Source organism: Eptesicus fuscus, chromosome 1 (genome assembly GCF_027574615.1).
Source record: "Eptesicus fuscus isolate TK198812 chromosome 1, DD_ASM_mEF_20220401, whole genome shotgun sequence".
NCBI classification, from domain to species: domain Eukaryota; kingdom Metazoa; phylum Chordata; class Mammalia; order Chiroptera; family Vespertilionidae; genus Eptesicus; species Eptesicus fuscus.
Genome location: NC_072473.1, coordinates 65,799,117 through 65,822,664, shown reverse-complemented (window position 1 = coordinate 65,822,664; position 23,548 = coordinate 65,799,117). Strand labels below are relative to the sequence as shown.

The following is a 23,548-nucleotide window of genomic DNA, read 5'->3' as shown; positions in this document are numbered from 1 at the left end:
ATTGGCAGATGGATCTTATTAAAAAGTACCACTCCTCTCCATGCATGCAATGCCCCAGGTCTCTACCAAGAGAGTGGAGAAGGTTTGGAGTGTGTCTCTCACCTCCAGTACTATCAGCTGTCTCCAGCTTTGGTATTCTTACTCTGTACTGATATAGATTGATGAGAAACTGGAACAAAATAATGGTAGAATGTCCTGGCCAGTGTGGCTGTTGGTTGCATGTTGTCTTGTGCACCAAAAAGTCTGCAGTTTCATTCAAGGTCAGGGCACATACCCTGGTTGTTGTCTTGATCCGCAGTCAGGGCACAGAGGAGGCAGCCAATCAATGTTTTCCTCTCTCCTCAGTATTTCTTTCTCTCTCTCTCTTTCCCCTCTCTATAAAATCAATAAAAACATATTAAAAATAATGGTAGAATAGCACTTGCAGAAATTAAGATCACTAACATGGGTAGTACACAAGGACAACAGAGAGTAAAATCATTTCTCAGGAGACAGAAGATTGACCATCCCTGAATTCCTGAAGGGTAGGAGCTGAGGAGGACCATAGCCCAGAAGTCAGGGAACTACTCTAAAATGTATGTAACCACCTGACCAGGTTGCCCCGATGGCATCAAAGGCATGTACACATGCACATGCACATGCACATCCTATCCTATATAATAAAAGCCTAATATGCAAATCGACCAAACGGCCGAATGACCAGTGGAATGACCGGTCACTATGATGCACACTGACCACCAGGGGGCAGGTGCTCAACAAGGAGCTGCCCCCTGGTGGTCAGTGCAGTCCCACAGGGGGAGTGCTGCTCAGCCAGAAGCTGGGCTCATGGCTGGTGAGTGCAGCGGCAGTGGCGGGATCCTCTCCCACCTCTGAGGCAGTGCTAAGGAGCAGCGAGCTGAGTGGTAAGGAGCAGCAAGCAGGCAGGCGGTAAGGAACAAGGTGTGCCGGACTGCAAGAGGGTTCCCTGCAGTCTGACAAGAGGCTGCAGGCTGGGCTGAGTGACCCCCGCCAAGTGCACAAATTTTGTGCACCGGACCTCTAATCCTACATAATAAAAGGGTAATATGTAAATTACCATCACTCTGCTTATGCCCATGATTGGGCCAGCGGGAGGCGCAGGGGGCGGTACTCAGGGTGGCCGGGGTGGCCGATTGGGCCTGTGGGACGCTGAGCTCGCCTCGCCAGCGGTGGCGCAAGCTCAGCGTCTGTGCCATGGCTGTGCTGCGGCACAGAAGGGGCCTCTGGTGCCCCGGCTGACGAGGTGGCGCGGGGGCGGGCGGCGCGGCTCCCGGGGGAGGAGTCTGGTGGAGGTCGGGCCGCAGGAGCACATGGCGGCGTCCGCAGAGGACGCGGGTTTCTGCACAGCCCAGGCCGGCGGAGGGAGGGCTCATGAGGGAGCTGGAAGGCAGAGGAGGCAGCGGAGGCCCCAGCCTTCCTGGGCGGGAGGCGAAGGCAAGACCCCAGCCCAGGCTCCCACCACTGGAGGACCACGCCCCTGCCCCGCCGCGTCCTAGGGGCCCAGGGACTTTGGAGCCGCCGGCCACACCAGGTCCCAACCAGCGGACAGACAGCCATCTCCCCTGCAATCGAAAGCGGGGAGCTGTGTGTCCACTCCAGCACCAGCGGACCCCCTGCCATCAAAAGCGGGGAGCAGGCTGTTAGCAGTGTCCGCGGAGCGTGCTAGGCTTTGTGGGGCAGTGGATATCGTCTGGATGGCAGGTTAGGCCTAGGGGACCCTACACATGCATGATTTAATCATGTACTGGGCCTCTAGTGTATACATAAGCAGGCAGGAAAATGAAAAGCCACTTTTGCTTCAATATAGTGCCTTTAAATATGTGACATGTCCTCTCTCTGTGTGTATTTCAATGAGACACACATGCACATAGACTGAAAAAGATGAGAAAGACACAGACATATGTGAATGTATTCACACAAAAGGGGGCAATCATCTGTGTCTCACAAATAGCAACGAGACATTGGTAAAGCAACAAATGAAATAAAGTTGCAGACCTAAGGGAGGATGGAGAAATAGAATACAGCATCACAGTACAAATAGTTCCAAAGCACCTCACAACAATCGAAAATCCAAAATCATTAGGCTATGGTTAAATTATGGTTGGAACACTCTGTTTATGAAGGCAGGTAAGAGTATAGTTGCCATGCTTAATAAAATACCTAGCACATGGCTGGTGCTCAATATAATGGACTTCAAGAGGCTATTCCCTAAAAAAGGGACTGAGGTTGATTCCAGCAGTCAAATGGTTAATGCTCAAATGGGAAATCCTGGTCATTTATAAAGGGAGATATGCTAATGGATTGCCAGATAACTGAGATTCCACTGAATACTTGGTCAAAGTATTTCATGGCCTTTAATTCAGTGCATTCTGAAAACATGAAATGAATGGCTTATGGCAGTTATATGTGATTTGATTGACAACTTAATGGGGGCATAATGATTGATCTGGAAATACAGAGTCAGCTACAACAGAAAAAAAAAGAATCTAACTTAACTCTCCATGTGTGCTATCCAAAGGAATCACAACGTAAAAGAAGAAATGCATGATATGAGTCTAAATTTTGTCAATATCATAGTGTCCTAAAGTCACTAGAGCTCCTCTCTGCTGTCTGTGTTCAATGCCTTACACATAATACCTGTCGCAGCTTTTAGCCAAACGACTCCAGTGTATTGCTGCCTCAGCATCCACTTCATGTGGTCTAGTGGCCTAGAGGGGCCTTACACTGACACTAGTCCCTCCCAAAAAACATGCCCTAGATAAGCGCCCACAGAGTCACAAGCAAATATAAATTCCTGATATGACTTCCCCAGCAGCCCTCCTGAGCAACAGTCTCCCACTTCCCAGGGCCTTCCTCTAGCACACCCTTAGATAAGAGCCCTGAGAGCTTACCAAAGCCTCACACTTTGGTATGAATTTGCCAATCTGGCCCAGGAATCTTAAAGCACTCTACCCACAAAACCTAATAAAGGCGTGCGCCCTCTATCCTGAAGCTCTCTCTTTCTCCACCTTCACTCTGCCTTCACCTCCTTAAGTGGCCTCTTGACACCTGCTGTGTGCTTCCCCAGGGCCTGTGAGTCATAAACTTTCCTGGACTGTCCAGGAAGTGGCTCACCTCCTGACACCCTGGGGCTCCAGCCCACAACCTAGACATGTGCCCTGATGGGAATCGAACCATGACCTCCTGGTTCATAGGTCGACGCTCAACCACTGAGCAACACTGGCCAGGTTTATCTTTTTAATTCATTTTTTTCAATTATAATTTACATTCACTATTATTTTTTATTAGTTTCAGGTGTATCATCTTCCTAGCTTCTAAATGTTGGGGTACCCTAGACCAGTGGTCGGCAAACTCATTAGTCAACAGAGCCAAATACCAACAGTACAACGATTGAAATTTCTTTTGAGAACCAAATTTTTTAAACTTAAACTTCTTCTAATGCCACTTCTTCAAAAGAGATTCGCCTAGGCCATGGTATTTTGTGGAAGAGCCACACTCAAGGGGCCAAAGAGCCGCATGTGGCTCACGCGCCGCAGTTTGCTGATCACGGCCCTAGACCTTAGTCCTTGGACCTCTCTGTCTACACTCTCTATCTGGGCAATTAAGCATTTTCTACTCTAATAGCTTCAAATGTCATCCACATGCTGATGGCTCCTAAATTTGTATATTTAATCTGGATCTTTCCTATAGTCTAGGATCAAATATTCAAATAGTCTAGGGTCTACATCTCTACTTGGATGCCTAATGTCTCAGACTTAGCAGATCTGAAACCAAGATTGATTCACCACTGCCATAGCACCTCCTTCCTCATCCAGTCTGCCTCATGCCTGTAACTGTCATGCTCCTCTCTTCTATCTTCCAAAGGCTTTCTATCACATAACCAAGTCTCCCAGGATTTCACCTTCGTCACCCTCTCTCCTTACTTTCTCCCTCCCTCATGGCAAACCAAAGACACTCTTGCTATTCCTTCAAGCAGCTCATGTTCACACCTTAGAGATTTCGCACTATTGTTCCCTCTACATGGGAAGCTCTCCACTCAGAAAAAGGGAAAAATTAATTCAACATTTATGCATTTAACATTTCAGTGGAACAAGTATGGATACACTACACTAAATTAGAAATATAAGAAATTTTTAGAGCTGAAAGGGACATTCAAGATTACCTAATACAATCCCTTTTTACTTAGATATTTATTTGTATAATTTAGAATTATCATTTCATTTCTCTGAATTTCTGGGTTCAGGCTAATTTATTAAAAGCTAAGACTTTTATTTCCTCTACAGAGAATGAGTATTAACACAGCTTATTCTTAATAACATTGAGATTTAAATATAAAGTGATGACCTACAGAAGAGGAAAGTAGGTAACATTCATAAGTCCAAAGAGTTTGGAATCAATATAAGTATTATCAGCCTAAGCACATCTTGGTATTTTATGTTATGAAAAACATAACAACATAAAATATGTGCAGAAAAACAAATAATGAGGCATACATCCCCTATGTAGTGTGATTAAGTTAATAAAATTACAGAAATCTTCCTTTAATTAACATATCAATAATGTTAATCTTATTACTTTTGGCATTTCACACACATATACACATAAATTAAAAGAATTGCTAGGTTTTTATGAATTTGCAATTCAAAGGTGTAACTTTGCAATCCCAAACTAGATCTTCTAGTATTTAAAAACCCATCATTTTAACACCTAAACTTCCTGCAAGCAGCAGGCTTTCTTCTGTAGGACTAACCCATGGCAGCTCTATTGCATTTTTATTTGAAAAGACGGATCTAGTGTTTTTATAGCTCTCGATTAAGCTGTTCAAATAAAAAAAAAAGTAAATGTTGAAAGAGGAAACCACTATAGTTAAGCTCTATGTAAACTAGTAATGGGCAAATCTCTGATGCTTTGAAAGTTTGGTTTGGATAAATATCTAAATCTATTGGAACCTCTTCAGCTGAAAAATTCCATCTCCCACAAGGTTAGTAGAACTTTAGGTCTTCGACTGAATCTGACATAGCTTTAAAAAATACCCATATTCAATCCCTAGCCAATACTAAATGCCACTTTGGGAGAAAAAAGGTTAACAAAGTTTTGCAACATAAAATGTCCTCAGTATTTGGCTCAATTTTAGAGATTTCTAATTCTAACTTTAAAAACTCCACTAAAAGCACAAATCCAGTAAGGCCTTGGACAAGAAACTATGCATTGGATTTGCAACTAACTATATCATCATCATTTCATTATCAAGGTACCAAACTGTGAAACATTTTTGATACCTGTAGATAAACAGGCAGCAGTACAGATTCTTCTGCACCTCTTCCCTGAATTCTTATCCATCTTTCACATCACAGTGCAAGCATTGCCTTCCCAAGAGAGCCCTGCTTAACTAGGCTGCCTGTTGGCCTGGCATTATAAATCTCTTCCATGTCACTTGTCGTGACCACTTGTGGAGATGTTTAATGTCTAACTCTCCCATCAGACTAAAACCTCTCTGAGGGTAAGCATTATGCCATGTCTTTTTTTGCTCACCACTACATTCCAAGTACCTAACACAACACCTCGCACATAGAATCAATAATGCAATGTGTAGAATGAATGAATCCTAAAAAATATCAACTAGGTTCAAGACTTAAAATAACAGCTTTTGTTATGAAACATTTCAGAGATGTTCTAAGATAAAATAGTTTTTTCAACTGAAAAATACTATACACATACGATGCCTTTACAAATCCAAACTATAGGGCAGTTTTAAATGCATTATTGCAGATAAAAAAACCACAAAGCAAAACAATCTGCCCCATCAGAGTCACTCAATTGTATGTGTGAACACATGTGCGAATGCCTGCGTGTGCTCACGTGCGCGTGGGCGCGCGCACACACACACCTTTCTAATATTGTAAACAATTCTGACTTTATTTCATACTTGGCAAGCATCACCCCTGTCAGGTAAACACCATGTGGTAGTTGGAAGCAGGAAGAGGAAGGAGAACAAGAATTATTTGCCTTTACAGCTCTTTACAGCCCACCAAACTCTGTAGACCAGTATTCTTGATATTTGAAATTTAATTTTTTACTCTTTCCTAGTAATAACTTTCATTATCCCAGTCAAACAGGTCTACTTGATATTCTTTCAACACCTTTTTTATCTTTACTGATTGAGTGTTGGTGTTTGTTCTGCAACTCTCCCCAAAACCTTCCCCTGAGCTTTCGGTCAGAAGTGATCTTCCACTGCTCTGAACCACTACTAAGACGATATATGTGAATGCTCTATACAGACCAAAAACCGCTAAGGATGCACTATGTTTTATTACTTTATAGAATGAACTTTCCATTATCTATATTGCATTTATACTCATATTGCCTTATAATCATTTGGGTATATTGTTGGCTCTGTTTACAAACTCACGTTTCTAAAATGAAAGGTCCGTGTCTTACTCATTTTTGTAAACCAGTCCCAATGCTTCGTTCACAACGCACATTCCTACACTAACAGAATGACTAAATAGATGCGTGGGCAAAGGGCGGATGCAACCAAGAGCAGAGGGTAAACTGCTGTGTCAATTGTGTATTGATATCTGAGTTTTTAGATTCATATGTTAAATAATGTAACGCATATGCCCCATAATATGGCATCTCAATGCCTATAAGCAATTACTTATTTTTAACATGTACTGTGAGGTCAAGCTATTTAATTCTATAATGAGAATCACTGAACAAAGTAAACTTTAGTAATCAAAATTCCTGTTTGTAAATATAAAACAGCCTATAATATCTAGTTGATCACTTCAAATCTTAAATTCTGATTCTCCTTCAACCCAATCCTAGAATATATGCATACAGTCCAGTTTGGGCAAGTTATTGAAATGCAAAGTCATTTTAATATTTACCTAACCAGACATAATTAGTGAGGGGCTTTGGGGGTGTTTGTTTAAATAAATACATTAAATGAATTTCAAAGTCAGACAGCATCATATTTTGGATGACCTGTGAGAGGATGTAACAAAATATATTTAACTACCATCTCTATAAAATACTCCAATATCCTTGAAGTAAAATGTCAGCAGAGAGCAAATCATGCATTCATTCATTTACCAGACACATATTGAGCCCAACTATGTGCCAGGCACTGGGAGCACAAAATGATGATCACCACAAAACCAACGTAGTAAACCTCCTCCAAGCAGAGAGGTGCTGTTTCAGCAAGAGTTGAAGCTTATCTCCTCCATGAAGATGCTGCAAATCACTTCCCCTTCCTAGCTAACCCTTAATGCTTTTATAGCCAATGCCACACAGCTGAACTTATTAAACGCTATCCTTTCAGTGATTTATTTCTCATAGGCATGCTCTTAATTAAATGTTAAGGTTCTTTAAAGCAAGAGAGTATTTTGTGCTTCATTTTAATGCTTCAATCCCATGGTAACTAGTACAGGGCTAAATTCTGCAGTAGCTGCTTAATAAATATATGCTGATTGAATGATAAAAACATGGAAAGAAACTTAGTTTTGAATCTAGAGAAATTTTTGGTACAGCCAGTTTTTAATTATCTGTGCTAAGGGAGATAGCTAATGCAAAACAACAGCTAATAGACAAGTCATTTCCATTAGGCTCTGGAATGCATTTCCATACTTAACTTTTCATTTGGGTCTCTTGCTTGGTTTGAGAATATATTTCCAACAAAATAAGGAAGTTGCAAAGTTAATTCCCAACTGTGGTCAAAATGACTATTGCATTTATAGCCTACACTACACTCATTTAGCATTGAAATAATTTTGTATGGTTTGTTTCTGTCTTCTTTCTGTCAGTTTCACCTCCCTGACATTCCTTCTTGAAAGCAGGAAACATATGTTAATCTTACTTTATAGGTGTCCTAGTGCTCACAATATCAGCTTTCATGGAGTATGCAATTATCTTCAAATTCCATTTGTTGTTTCTTCCTCTCTTCTACTAAAATGAAAAGGCAGGGATTTATTTAATACCAAACATCTGGATACTCCTGGAATAAGGAGGTGTAAGCATCCTGTTTCCTCAATAGGCATTTACTGCATTTTAAAGAATGTGCCTTTTCATTTCAGTCTTAAAAAAAAAAAAAAAAAAAAAAGAACACTTAGGATTTAGATTTAAAAAAAAAAAGAAGCCTATCTAATAAAGAGGTAATATGCAAATTGACCATCACTCCAACACACAAGATGGCCATCCCCATATGGTCAAAGATGGCTGCCCCCATGTGGACACAAGATGGCTGCAATAAGATGGCCAGCAGGGGAGGGCAATTGTGGGCAATCAGGCCAGCAGGGGAGGGCAGTTGGGAAGGACCAGGCCAGCAGGGGAGGGCACTTGGGAGGGACCAGACCTGCAGGGGAGGGCAGTTGTGGGTGATCAGGCCTTCAAGAGAAGGCAGTTGGGGGCGACTGGGCCTGCAGGGGAGGGCAGTTGCAGGGGACCAGGCCTTCAGGGGAGGGCAGTTGGTGGGGACCAGGCCTGCAGGGAAGGCAGTTGGGGGTGATCAGACCTGCAGGGGAGGACAGTTGGGGGCAACCAGGCCTGCAGGGGAAGACAGTTAGGGGCGACCAGGCTGGCAGGGGAGGGCAGTTAGGGGTGACCAGGCTGGCAGGGGAGGGCAGTTAGGGTCAATTGGGCCGGCAGGGGAGTGGTTAGAGGGTGATAAGGCTGGCAGGCAGAAGCCATTAGGGGTAATCTGGCAGTCAGGCAGGCGAGTGGTTGGGAGCCAGCAGTCCTGGATTATGAGAGGGATGTCCGACTTCCCAGTGGGATCGGGCCTAAATGGACAGTCAGACATCCCTTGAGGTGTCCCAGATTGGAGAGGGTACGGGCTGGGCTGAGGGACACATCTCCCCCGTGCATGAATTTCATGCACCAGGCATCTAGTAAGTTAGATAAAATGAAAATGGATAAAAGCAGATTATGGTTATTTATAAAGAATAGATTCTCTGAGGAATATTTTTTCCTATTTAGCATGTTCAAAGTCATTATTATACCTAGTCCTAATAACAAGATACTTGATGTAGGCAAGTATAGTTGACCCTTGAACAACATGGATTTGAACTGTGCGGTCTACTTACATGCAGATATTGTTACAATCTATACATATAAATAGGCAATATGCTAATTTTTCTGTTACAGTGTCTCAGTCACTACCATTCTGTGGGCGGGGACAGGGGCGGGGACTTCCGCCCCCAGTGCTAACTTCATGCTGCCTGAGTGGGTCCCCGCCCATCACTGAGGTGAATTTGCCCGCCTGCATCCCAGGCTAGGGACGTGACACTGCCTGTGTGCGTCCCCGTTCAGCGCTGACATGATGCTGCGGTGGGGGGAGGGTGGCTGGGCTTGACAGGGGACTTTAGGCCATCGCCCCCACCCCGGCGATGGGCCGGGAGACCTCAGGCCGCGCCCCCCCCGCCCCAGCACCGGGACAGGAGACTTCAGGCTGCACCCCCCAGCCCGTCGGGGCTTAACAGGGAACTTCAGGCTGTGCCCCCCACCCCACGGCGCTTGATGGGGGACCTCAGGCTGCAACCCCCATCCCGGCGCCAGGCTGGGAGACCTCAGGCTGTGCCCCCTGCCCAGCAAGGCTTGACGGGGGACCTCAGGCCATGGCCCTCACCTGGCGGGGCTTGATGGGAGACCTCAGGCTGCACCCCCCGCCTCGGCTCCAGGCTGCAACCCCCGCCACAGCGCTTGGCTGGGGGACCTCAGGCTGCATCCCCCACCCAGCAGGGCTTGACAGGGGACTTTAGGCTGTGTCCCTTGCCCAAGCACCAGGCCGGGGGACCTGAGACTGCACCCCCCCCCCCCAGCCTGGAGGGGCTTGATGGGGGTGGGGCCAGCCAGGTCTGGGTCTCCTGAGTTTTCGAAGTGCATGTGATTGGTGGGCAGGGACTTGATTCTAGGTTCCACAGCGTGCCCCAGACTCTGACAGGAGGGAGATTTTATATACATTTTACTAATTTTCTTTCATCTCTGACACTTCTATTATAGAGAAAGGGCAAATAGTAATATTAAAATATTTCTTCTAATTAATTCCCTTTTAATGTGCACGAATTTTGTGCCACTAGTACTATATAAATAAGTAAATAGTCAGCTCTCTGTATCCCCAGGTTTCATATCAATGGATTCAACCAACCAGGGATCAAAGATAGTATTTTCAATCCTCAGGAATCCATAGATGTGGAGAGCCAATTGTGTGCATTGTTCAATGACATTTCATATAAGGATGCTTCAGCATCTGCAGATTGTGGTATTAGTGGGAAGGACCTGGAACCAATCCCCATGGATACCGAGGGACAACTGGGTTTCTGGGGATTCAAAAGTTACACACAAGTTCAGGGCCCCTAATCCCTTCATTGTTCAAGGGTCAACTGTATTATTATTTTAGTTTCACAAATGGGGAAACATAGCATCTTTCCTAGGTTCAAAAAGACCAAGGCTACAACTTAGGTCTATTGACACTCAGTCCAAATATCTTTCCATTCAAACAGACTAATAATAATGCATTGCATTTGTATAGAACACTAAAGTTCGAAAGTACTTTTGCATAGTGGGTCAAATAAAATGGAAGGAGTACTTCCCAACAGTGTGAAAATTTAAATGGGATAGATCTCTTTAAGTTTTGAGTCAGGTCCATAATAAAGGAATTGAGAGATCAGAAATTGAACAGAGTTACTGTGCACAAGTTGAAAAATACCTTAGCAGATAAGAAAATGCCATTTATTAAATGTTCGTTTGTCGTAAGGTAAAGAGGGGCTGATTCCTTCATCCCTGGGAACCATTTTCAACTCAGTTACTCATGCCTTTTCTTACTCAAACAATATCAATTGACTGTGACATGTTCTCCTTCTTAAGATGACCTTGGAAACTCAGTAGATAGAGCGTCAATCTGCGGACTGAAGGGGTCTCAGGTTCAATTCTGGTCAAGGGCAAGTACCTTGGTTGCAGGCACATCCCCAGTAGGGAGTGTGTGGGAGGCAGCTGATCGATGTTTCTCTCTCGTGGATGTTTCTCTCTATATATCCCTCTCCCTTCCTCTCTATCAAAAATCAATAAAAATATATATTAAAAGAAAGCTTTTCTATAGTCCCCCCCCCTCTCCTTTTTCTTTTATTTCCCATTCTCACCATTGGTGAGTGCCTTAGCTTTAAATGAGTAGTTCAGATACAATCATCTTAAGTTGGCAATAATTCTAAAGGTTTGTCTTATGAAGTAAGGGGTGTGTGTATGTGTGTGTGTGTGTATGTGTGTGTATCCACCATCCAAGTTCAATTGGATAATTTCAGTCTGCACCTTATAAAACGAATTCACTTCCTATATCTTAAAGTTTAAAGCCAGAAAAACAGGGAATATTCAATGAAAAGCTGTTGACTTGCTATAATTTTCATAAGCTATATCTCAAATAGACTCTAACTAGAAATAACTAAACAGACTTCTATTATAGGAAATGATATTGATCTATTTTCTACATTATGAAAATTGTACATGATTTAGATTTTGCTGCAAGAGTATATTACTTGAATATTATATTAACATCATTATCATTGCCCATAAACTGTGTGTATTTAACATACCATGCATGTCCTTCATAATTGAAACTAAAAAGAGTTTGAGTAAATTTCAAATTAAACAAAATGAAACAAACTCATAGATTCCTTACTACGTTACCCAACGTGTGCTCTTGTGAATATCAAAAAGGCTTTAAATTATGTCTATATCTATATTCAGATATGGGTAAGTGCTACATGTTCTCCAGGACACATGCATACACAAAAACATACATACTGGGTCATTTACTTTCTTCAAGCTTCTTTTTAAATACCATTTCTATTCAATATGAATAAACACCAGAAAAAGGTTTTAATCACTTAAAACTTAGCTTCTGGTGGGAAAGATGAGGACTTGTCATCTTTTAGACAAATTGTCCTACTTAATTCTCTGAAAAAGATGATTTCCCAGATGAGAATCTATTGGCTTGAAAGGGTTTGATGCACCCTTTAACTGAGTAATATATTCTCTTTTCATCATTACCATCATGTACAAAATGTCTATCAATTCCCTAAACAGAGTTAGAAAAATATAGCTCATAGTCTATGTAATTTCAGACCAAAGTTCAAACAGAAAATAGAAAATTTTTGTGCTGACTGATCCTAAAAATATGTGCTCCATTCAGACAGTTTTTTAGAATGTGATTTCTAGCAAAGAGTGTAAGAGGTAAGTCTTAATAAATACCCACATTTTAAATCAAAATTTTACAAAGGAATAACACTGGAAAAATGTTAGATCCCTTTCTTTTGTCAAACTGAAGTTATGCCCAGGATAACATATAGCTAATGTTTTCTCTTTACTTGCCAGAATGTTAACATTAACCATTATACAATGAACTCTAACCTATTTAAATAAACATGTATTAAGACAACTTGCTAAAAACCATTATGCTGTTTTTTGTACAGTGCTTAGAGATGAATAAGGATCTGTATCTCAAAATACTTTATAACCCAGTATGCAAAACAGACATGCACATAAGCAGAGTACAGGCAAGTCTGGAAGTACAATGTTCAAATTATTAAAATGTTATGAGAACACAGGGGATAGGGAAATTAATTTTGATTGCTATGATTAGGAAAGGCTTTCTGGAGGAGATGGTATAAGTGAGCAGCTAATTTTAAAATTAGCTTACAAACTGTTCAAAGAGAAAAAATTATCCAATTTAGGGAGATTGGAAAGGAGGACATACTTTCACAGTGAACAAATGTGGAATTCATCTCAGATTTACAAAGCTTTCTGACCACATAAGCAGCATGATACCATGGTTACAAGCATAAGGATTGGAGTCTGAAAGACCAAGACTTCAATCCTGGCCTTTGTAGGGGCTCAGCACAGGCCTCCCCAAAATGTCACTCTTTGGCATGTGGATATTTTGAGCTGAAGGTAATCAAGACCTTGCAAACTCAAGAGAAGTTTTACCTCTCCCTTAAAGGATTTAAATTAGGGACCTTTCCCATAATAAGAATTATCATCAGAAATAAATGTTTATGACATATCTATAGGGTACAGAAAATGTCTATTTACTTACTGTGCCTGCCCTTCCTTCCTTCCTTCCTTTCCTCCCTCTCTCCCTCCCTTCCTCCTTGCCTTCCTTCCTTCCTTCCTTCCTTCCTTCCTTCCTTCCTTCCTTCCTTCCTTCCTTCCTTCCTTCCTTCCTTTTTTTCCTTTTAATGGCTTCAGAGAGGAAGGGAGAGGGAGAGAGAAACATCAATGATGAGAATAATTGATCAACTGCTTCCTGCACACCCCCTACTGGGGATTGAGTCTGCAACTCAGGCATGTGCACTGATTGGGAATCAAACTTTGACCTCCTGGTTCATAGGTCGATGCTCCACCACTGAGCAACACCAGCTGGGCAACTTGTGTTCTTCTTACATATGGCCTGCAATGACCTTCCTGCCCTCTTCAGCTCAAGGTGCTCCTTAGCTCAGAATGCCACCTATACTCCATTTTCCCTTTTTGTCTCTAACTGTAGTATGTGGGGTTTCCATGCATGTGCATGTATTAACTTTGGTTATTTTCTCTTGTTCATTTGTCTCATATAGATTTAATTATGAGACCAGACAAAGGAACCCTGAGGCTAGTAGAGGAACGTTTGTTCCTCCACTACACCCTCATTAACCAGACTTATTATGTATGTGATCTTACATATGTGGTTGAACTATAAAGCTTTGTAGACTCAATATTCACATATTAAAAATGGGGTTAGAATTGCATTAAAAATCACAAGAAATTATACACACACACACACACACACACACACACACACATACACACACACATACACACACACATTTATATACTGGATGGGTCAAAAGTAGGTTTACAGATTTTCATATGGAAAATAATACAAATAATTAATAAATAATAATACATGAATAAACTTTGCATTTCATGTACTCACAACTATAAACTTACTTTTGCCCCAACCTGTATGTGTGTGTGTGTGTGTACAATATATATATAAATTAGCTTACACGGCCTTCAAAGATAAAAAATTATCCAATTTAGGGAGATTGGAAAGGAGCCCATCCTATCTAATAATAGAGTAACATGTAAATTACCATCACTCCGCTACGCCCACGATTGGGCGGCGTGAGGCTGGGGGGCAGGACTTGGGATGGCCTATCCAGCCATTGAGAGGGACGGATCCGCTGCCACTGAGGGGGGCTATGCTGGTGTTGAGAGGCACAGGGGGTGGGACTCCCGCCCCCTGTGCCTCTCAAAGGCCAGATCCGCGGCCGCTGAGGGGGCCTGCTGCAGACACCCAGCTGCGCCTCTCAACGGCAGGGTAGCCAGGTGTCCGCGGCAGCCCCCCTCAGCGGCCGTTGAGAGGCGCAGGGGGCGGGAGTCCTGCCCCCTGTGCCTCTCAACTGCAGGGTAGCCCCCCTCAGCAGCCGCGGACCATCAAAAGTGGTGGAGCTGGGTGCCTGTCTGCTCCGGCACCAGGCCTTTCAGAAGCCTCCGCCGAGCCGGAGGCTTCTGAAAGGCCTGGTGCACCAGCAGACAGGCACCCAGTTCCACTGCGAAAAGTGAAAGCGTGTAGGGGACCCTACATGTGCATGATTCAATCATGCACTGGGCCTCTAGTATATATATATAAACGAGAGGCCCGGTGAAGGAGATTCATGCATGGGGGGATTCCCTCAGCCCAGCCTGCACCCTCTCCAATCTGGGACACCTCGGAGCATATCCCACTGCCAGTTTAGGGCTGGTCCTGGGAATCGGGCCTAAACCGGCAGTCGGACATCTCTCTCACAATCTGGGACCAGTGGCTCCTAACTGCTCAACTGCCTGCCTACCTGCCTGATCGCCCCTAACTGCCCCCCACCGACCAGCCTGATCACCCCTAACTGCCTCTGCCTGCTGGCCTGATCGCCCCATGCAGCCTGCTGTTGAGTCGTTTGGTCGTCCCTCACTAACCCACCTGCCAGCCTTGTTGCCCCAGGCAGCCTGCTGGTCGTTACTGTTACTGTGATGATGTCCTGGACAATTTGCATATTCCTCTATTATTAGATAGATACACACACACACACACACACACACACACACACACATATATTCCTAGCAGTGTGACTGGCACATGACATTCACTAAACAGTTGTTATTAATACTATTTTCTTATCATTTTTACTTTTATTATAATTATTATAATTGATTATACCTTCTATTTCAAATCAGTGCACAAGTAATTGAACTAAAAATACTCTTAATAATATTATGAAGAATGTATATTTCAAAGAATGTGAAGTATCTTTATTTTTTAAAAAGCAGTACTTTATCCATGTGGTTTTCTAGAACATTTTGCTTTTCAATGTATGCATTATCTCCATTACTGACCACGTACTTGTTTCAGTTTTTGATTTGCTTTTTCTAAATCCCAAACCCACTCTCCATGAGCAGTCTCATTTACAAAAGTTTTGCTTTGAAGGTCCTAATTTTTTTATTTGACATCAGCAGGCAACTGAAGGTAAGAAAACTCGAGAGTCAGGGCCAGTGAATTTCCTTCCAATGTAGTCTACAGTTCTCCGTTTTTCTTAAAGAACTAGAAAATAACCTGACTTACTATTTTCATATAAAAAAGGCTTTGTTCTTGAGGCTTCCTTTTTTGGGTCAATTTTATATGGCATTTACATTACAAAGTATGGCTCATCATTTCACTAAAATCTATTACTGCCTTGCTCTCAAAGGTGATAAATGTTACTCTGTTTGAATAATATGTGAATTTTTTCATCTTTTTAGAAATTATTCTCTTAATAAATAGTAGTGGGAAAATGAACATAATTGCAGTGCAGGGCAGACCCCTGATCTGTTTTGAATTGTCTGGTAAGGACAATGTGCTTACTCAGTAAGTAGATTTTTAACCACTTCAAATGACTCTCCCTCCTACTATGAGTAAATCCCAGGTGGTGATATTAGTTGACAGGGTGTTAATGTCATTAAAGTTCTGTCAGCTCTTCTTGTCAATGTGTTAATGGTGCCCCTGCTGCTCAGTCACTCCCTGTCCTCCAGTTGGTGAAATGATTTAGCCAGCAGTCAATCAAAAAGCTAAGCTGATTGGTACAATAGACATCCCTGCCATTGACAAAATCTGTGTGAGTAAATGTGGTAAGAAATTTGTCAACAGGATATAAGCAGTAAGGTCAACATTGTGTTTGAGTAGAAGATGTTAAGAATAGATCACAATAAATAATTAAAAGTCTAAGAAGCTCCCCTTTAACAATGGTCTCTCCAGTCAGAAAGAGGAAAAAGCAGTAAGTAAAAGTTATGCTTTGATTTAGAAGAAAGAAAAGAAAACCTCTCAAGAAGACAAAACCTGTAAAAATTAAAATCCACATATACTGTCCAGGCAAAGAGAATAGCCTAAGGATTGGCAAGTAGTCTATTCACAGTGCTCCCTCTCAGGTCTCTTAAGCATGGGTTATTTTTTAAAACTAAAACTAGATGTGATTCTGAACCTCACCCTATCAATATTTGCAATCTGTGCTAAACACTAGCACATACTACATAATTCCTGGTAACTTAACAAATAAAAAGAGCCCGACCAGTGTGGCTCAGTGGTTGAGCATCAACCTCTAAACCAGATCATGGTTCGATTCCTGGTCAGGGCACATGCCCTGGTTGCGGGCTCGATCACCAGTAGGGGGCATACAGGAGACAGCTAATGGATGATTCTCATCATTGATGTTTCTATCTCTTTCTCCTCTCCCTTCCTCTCTGAAATCAATAAAAAGATATATTTTCTAAAAGTTTATTTTAAAAAAATAAAAGAGATAACCCCTAGAAATTAGTGAATGAAAAACAAAGGGACTATGGCAAATAACTGAATTGTTGAAATTATACTGACTCAACTTGAGCTTACAACAATGACTCAGAAACAACTGTGGTCAATTTTAACATCAGGCATGGAAAATAATAAATAGAAATATTTTTTAAAACTCAAGTATATAAAATTAGGCAATGTGTGATATACAGTATAAACATATAATAAATGAGAGTGAATATTATCATTTTTATAACTTACTAAAAAGAATATAGATTCTACTTCAATCTACTGTACAAGCAGTAGAGCTAAAACTTCCAATACTATTATGATGAGCATATCAGCATGAATACAAAGAACTTTGACTTTAAAAAAAAATTAGAGAAACAGCAATAATTTCCTCACAAATTTTATCAAGATGTTTGAACAATTTGCATTTCAATATATACAGGGCTATTACATCCATGATAGACCATCCCCCTTGATCCTGTAATCCTATCTAATAAAGACAGAATATGCAAATTGACTGTCACGCCATCACAAAGATGTCAGCACCCATAGCCACAAGATGGTGGCGCCCAGTCCCTTCAGCCTCACTGGAGTCCCACAGTCCTTTCAGCCCAGCCAGGGGTGGGGGGAGGCAGCAGGCGCATGGTGTGGCTGGACCCACCCTCAGCCCCCCAGCCCCCCAGAGCCACTGGAGGCTCAGATAACCAGAGCTGGCCGAGTCTTGCACTGCCGGCAGTGGCAGCAGCAGAGGTGTGATGCGGGCGTCACATTCCCCTGATTGCTGGGTCGCCTCCCGCCCCTGAGGGCTCCCCAACTGTGAGAGGGGGCAGGCCGGGCTGAAGGATGCCCCCCTCCAGTGCATGAATTTTCAAGCACCGGCCTCTAATGAAGTAAGAGAATTTTCCCCATTTCTTCATGTTTTGCAGTCTTATATAATGTTTTGCTTATTTTACTCTTTTCATATTTTTTGAGTCATTAAGGGGCTCAAAACAGGCCTCCCCATGATGTGTCACTTTGACCTCTCCCTTAAAAAAACTTAAATTGGGGGTATGCAATAAGAGTTATCACCAGAGATAACTTTTTATGACCTACATAAGAATTCTTTTTTTTTAAGTATATATTTTAATTGATTTCAGAGAGGAAGGGAGAGGGAGAGAGAGATAAAAATATCAATGATGAGAGATAATCTTGGATCAGCTGCCTCTTGCATGCCCCCTCCCACTGGGGATTGAGCCATGGGTTACTGGGTTATCGGGCATGTGCCCTTACCAGGAATCTGGTTCATAGGGGGACACTCAACCTCTGAGCCACACCAGCCAGGCAGCAAACTTCTAATTACTAAACACCTGTTCTTATTATCATTCTATGAATGGCATTCCTCCCCTCTGAAGCTCTGGGGAGGCATGTTCCTCATTCCTTGGCTCAAGATGCCATATATGCTTCATTACTCTTTCAGTCTCTAAATCTCTCACATACATAGGGTTCCCATATATACATATGAAATTAAATTTGGTTATTTTTCTCTTGTTAATCTATCTCATGTCAATTTATTTATTAGACCAGCTGGGAGACCTAGAGGGGTAGAGTAAAATTTCTTCTTCCCCCACATTCAGAACAAGTAACCAACTTTGGGTAGAGCAAGGGAGACAGAGCTGATGATCTTCCTTCTAAAGCCACTGGTTATTCTTCTGGAGGCAGGAATTAGCCTGGGTTGCTACACTCAGAGAGGTTTCATTCTTTTGTAATTGATGTTCAATTTTTTGACATTTACTTTGTAAAGGTGAGATTATCCCTTCTAAAACTGATTACAATTTACATGCATGCTCTGAAAAAGTGTCTCAATGTTACTCAAGTTCCTGAGAAGATTTATATGAAGAAAAAATGTATAACTATAAGCACAAACTACTTCTATTTAACAATATTCCCTTTAAAATCCTAAGTAAAAGTAAGAGCTTAGACAAGTTGATCTCCATTGTCTCTAGCTATAATACTCTGTGATTCAACACATACTTACTCAATGTCTACACATTGCTAGGTGCTTCACAGTATGAGGGGCACACAGCTATTGACACACCAGACATGATCTCAGCCCTGGGGACAGCAAGACAGAGAAGTGTAGACATGCTAGCTCACGGTCGGCAAACGGTGGCTCGTGAGCCACATGCAGCTCTTTGGCCCCTTGAGTGTGGCTCTTCCACAAAATACCACGGCCTGGGCGAGTCTCTTTTGAAGAAGTGGCATTAGAAGAAGTTTAAGTTTAAAAAATTTGGCTCTCAAAAGAAATTTCAATCGTTGTACTGTTGATATTTGGCTCTGTTGACTAATGAGTTTGCCGACCACTATGCTAAACTGTCAACAGCTAGAGGTCAAGTTTTCTATAATGTGCAATGTTGTATTTTCATGGCCTAGCAATGCCTAGCACACTATAAGTGTTTAATCAATATTATTGAAAAAGTAAAGGTGAACATAGCAGGCTATGGGACTTAGCCCAATCTGGAGATTTGGTGAAGATGCAATTTGTATATTCAATCTGTATGTTCTCTGGCCCTATGCCATTGCTGCTAACTATAGCTTTTCTAAAAGCCCACAGGCATGGCAGTGCTATTCAGTTTTTGAACTCACAGTGCTTATAAAGAGACTAGATGTCCGATGCATGAAGATTCGTGCAAGAATGGGCCTTCCTTCCCCTAGCTGCTGGCATCGTCTTCGCTCTGGCTGGAGCCGCCTTTTCGCTCCACCCAGAGCCGCCTTTCTGCCTTCCTACGCTGCCCAGAGGCCTGGAGTGACTGGGGTGGTGCGAAATGCCCGCGTCATTGCCATGGCGATGATGCAAGCATCCCACCCCACCCCCGGCCGCTTGGTGCCTATGCATGCAAATTAACCTGCCATCTTTGTTGGGTTAATTTGCATACTCACTCCTGATTGGCTGGTGGGCATCGTGACAGTACAGTCAATTAGCATGTTGCTCTTTTATTAGTGTAGATTACTGCTTAAGTAGGTAAAGTTACTTTCAAAGGAAGCTACTCCCATACTTGTGCTTATAATTTTTTCAATTTAAAGGGCCAGTGACCTGAAGCCACAAAATTTATTGGCAGTGGATAGAAATAAAGGAAAGATCATCCAGTACAAAGTATCCTATACTTGAACTAGAATCATGGTTTTAATTTTAAAACAGAATCAAATATCCCACCATAAAATATCCTTCTCTTTTGAATCTGCCAGAAGAGTAGAAAACTATTAAGTAGGCAGCAGAATTTATACAACATATATACATGTGATGATTTTGCATTTTGTTTGTCATTTTCTAGAAGTTCAAAAGTTTCAATGATAGATCATAGTCTTCCAAAAGAAAAACAATTTATTTGAGTAATAGTTCTATCATTGTAATTTATTAATTTGGAGTTTTTAACCAGCTCAACTCAATATTCTAACTTTTTCTCTATAAAAAAATTGCTGTATATTTTATTTGTTTTTTTTAATATGATATGCAAAGTTACAGCCCCATACATTTTAATATAGTTTTCAATCCCCTTGTAGACAAATAGTCACACTTTAGTGCTCCCTAAATGAAGAATAACTATTCATCTGTAACTTAGAGATACAGAAGGTTCTGGATTATCATTTTAAAGTGCTTAATTATCTGCATAAAGAGAGAAATAAAATAAAGAGTCCGGGCCAAGTTCATGAGGGTTTGAAATTACTTTTCTTTTTCTAAACGAGCAACAAAGACTCCTCAATGGTGCAAGCTGTTATGTGGCCATAAGCCAACTGTAGAAGAAAATGTTGAAAACAAGGGGATCAGTAATTAAATTGAAATATATGATGCAAGAACCAAACTCAAAAGTTGAAAAATGTAGGTGGTATATTCAATCACAGGACAATATAACATACTGAAGGAATAACCTAATCAGCAATAAAATTAAATTTTCACATTAAGTATTGCAATGTGGGCAGTTATATAATCCAAGGTTATTTTTGAGGATTTCCTGCCTCCAGTCACTCACAAACATGTTTACAATATTCCTATTTATGAGCATATTCAGCATCACTGAAGGACCACACAAAACATGGTATTAATCCACGAACCAAAAAACTGATAATGTAAAAAATATTTTTTCATGTAAATCTGATGGTCATTCTCAAGTAATTCATGTTCAGTATCGTAACTTACATATTGGGCATGAAAGAATGCTTATCAGAGAAGGAAAAGGCAAGAGATTTAACCTTGAAACAAGGTGACTGCCACATAGTTGTTCAAGGAATTTACTTATTATCAGATAAAAAATTTACAGTATTTATTCCCTCTAGAGATATAAAATAGTGAATCAATCTGCAGTTCAAGATATTTACTTAAACCCAAAGGAGGAGGATATGGCTTTAACTTTTGAAAACCAAAATAGGAAGACAAACAGCTCTAATGTAGTTTATCTTTAGACACCAGATTTAACATTCAACAATTCAAGCTAAATGCTATTTCTCAAGTTCTCCTTTCACATATTTCTGTAATTTATGAGTATAACATATGTAAAGTGCAAGTTGAAAACCACTTATTTATCAGGAAAGCTTAAAATTACACAGATAGCTACTACAATTTATTTAAATATATAATCTACTGATCAATTCATCTATTCATCCATCCATGCATCCATTTGATCCTTCACAATCCTTTTAGTCTACTAATATTAATCATCCTCTGATTGCCCTTGGAAACTTCTGCACACATAACAAAGAAACAAAAAAAGGTCTGACCAAACAAATTTTCTCCCGTTGATTGTTTCCTTTAAGCAAATGGTCACATAAGGAGATTCTTTGTTTTGTTTTAGGTCTAATCAAGCCTCATAAGACTTACCTTGCATATCTTGTGGGCCTTCAAATGAAATTCTTCTTTGAGAAATGGCAGTATTTTCTTATATAATTGTTCCCTTGGCTACTCTACCTGGCTCAAAGCATCCTGAACTACAATTTATGCTGCTAATATAAAAACAGCCTATACACAAATTCATCCATGCAGTGTGAATAAGACTAAACTTAGATTGAACCAAGTAGTAAATATACAGACACTGACACACACACACGCACACACATACACACACACACAGAATACTTAAATAAAGGATATAGCCATCTTTTCCACGAATTTATCACGTTGATCTTCTGTTTGTGGGAATTTTTTGATGTCACGTTCCAGATTAACAATTTGTTGTTCCATTGCTGCAAGGTTGCTCTTGAGAATTTGAGCTGAAACTGAAGAACAAAATGCAAAGCCTTTAGAATATTTGGCCAGGTATTCCAGAAAAAGATGAAAAGAAAACAGTATTAGTTAAAGTATTTTTCTTAATATGGAAAAGAGTTTCATGAAGTCAACTCACATTTTTCTGAAACACTGCTCATAAAAATTCCATTCTCCATGAAATAAGAGAAAATGTGTAATATAATATACCAAATCATCAGGTTTAATATGAGAATGTCACCATTTTATCCAGTCATTAGTTCAAATGAATCTATTTCTATTTAAATTTATTGGTGGAATTCCTAATATTTCATTCTTTAAAATCTAATTTGTAGATTAAAGAGAAACTAAGGTTCAAAGAGATCTTATTTTATTAATGCGCTTGGCTATATAAATGATTTAAGGTTACATTATACAAAAGGATCAAATATTTTTCTTTGGTTGGAATAGCCTAGTTTTCACAAACCAACATCTATGGTGAAAGTTCCATTCTCATAGAGAATGTGAAAAATTCTTTTTTCATACACACAGAGATGTGAAAAATAACTGTTGATACATAAGGAGAATTTAGAGAAAAACCCAGCAAACACATATGTGCATACATACCCACAAATCTTCAGCAAGCCTTCAAACTCTATCATCAGTTGCGTTAATTACCCCTAACATTCTTCGCACTTTTTTTCTCTCCTCCTTGACAACCAATAATTTTAAGTATTGTATTCAAACTGTTCCTAAATACATTTTCCAGATCTCTCATGATGCCTCCTTTTCAAAGAGGGACTTTTTAAAAAACTAATGTTATTTTATAGATACTCTATTATTGCATGATGATCAGTTATATACAAAGACATTTCTATCAATATCAATGGCATCTGGCAAGGTTCTAATTGAAAAGACAAGGTAGGTATAAGAATTTGATAGGTAGCCTGTGAAAATGGTTCTTAAACTCAGACCTCTGAAACACTGTTCTTTTCATAAAGAACTATGAAAGAGAAATAGAATAATATTGCAATTCTTTTAAGTAAATTTCAGCTCACTCTGAAGTGTATTGAAATAAGAATGAAAAATTCAATGATACCAACAAAAATCAATCCCCTGGCAAATTTTGGCCAAACTCTCCTGATAAAAAATCCTCACACTGACTGCATAGCTTTATAACTCAATTAGAAGAAATTAATTTAATTTACAGGGAAGTTCAAGAGACTGAAAAATCAAGCACCAATACTAAAGACATTTTTTTTCTTATTAATCTGTCAGTTCAAATAGTTCTGTCCAATTTATTTCCATTTGTTTAGATCCGAAAAGCTTAGAAATTATTCTTTATTGAAGAAGTCTAAAATAGTTTTGTCTTGCCAAAAATTTGCTAATGGCTTAGCCATCATTGCTTGCTGTATTTAAATGATGAGTTTGCTGTGGAGGAAATCATTCTCTCTGACTTTAAAACTGAATTATTTTGCCCTACCTGGTTTGGC

General features: G+C 40.7%; 1 protein-coding gene across 1 annotated transcript in view; it reads right to left on the bottom strand.

Moving 5' to 3' along the window:
- Nucleotides 1-23,548, bottom strand: part of DIAPH2 (diaphanous related formin 2) — a 988,561-nt gene that overhangs the window by 325,132 nt on the left and 639,881 nt on the right. The window contains exon 24 of the mRNA XM_028128162.2: nt 21,966-22,090. Coding sequence (XP_027983963.1) covers nt 21,966-22,090 — 125 coding nt within the window. The remainder of the gene's footprint in view (nt 1-21,965; nt 22,091-23,548) is intronic.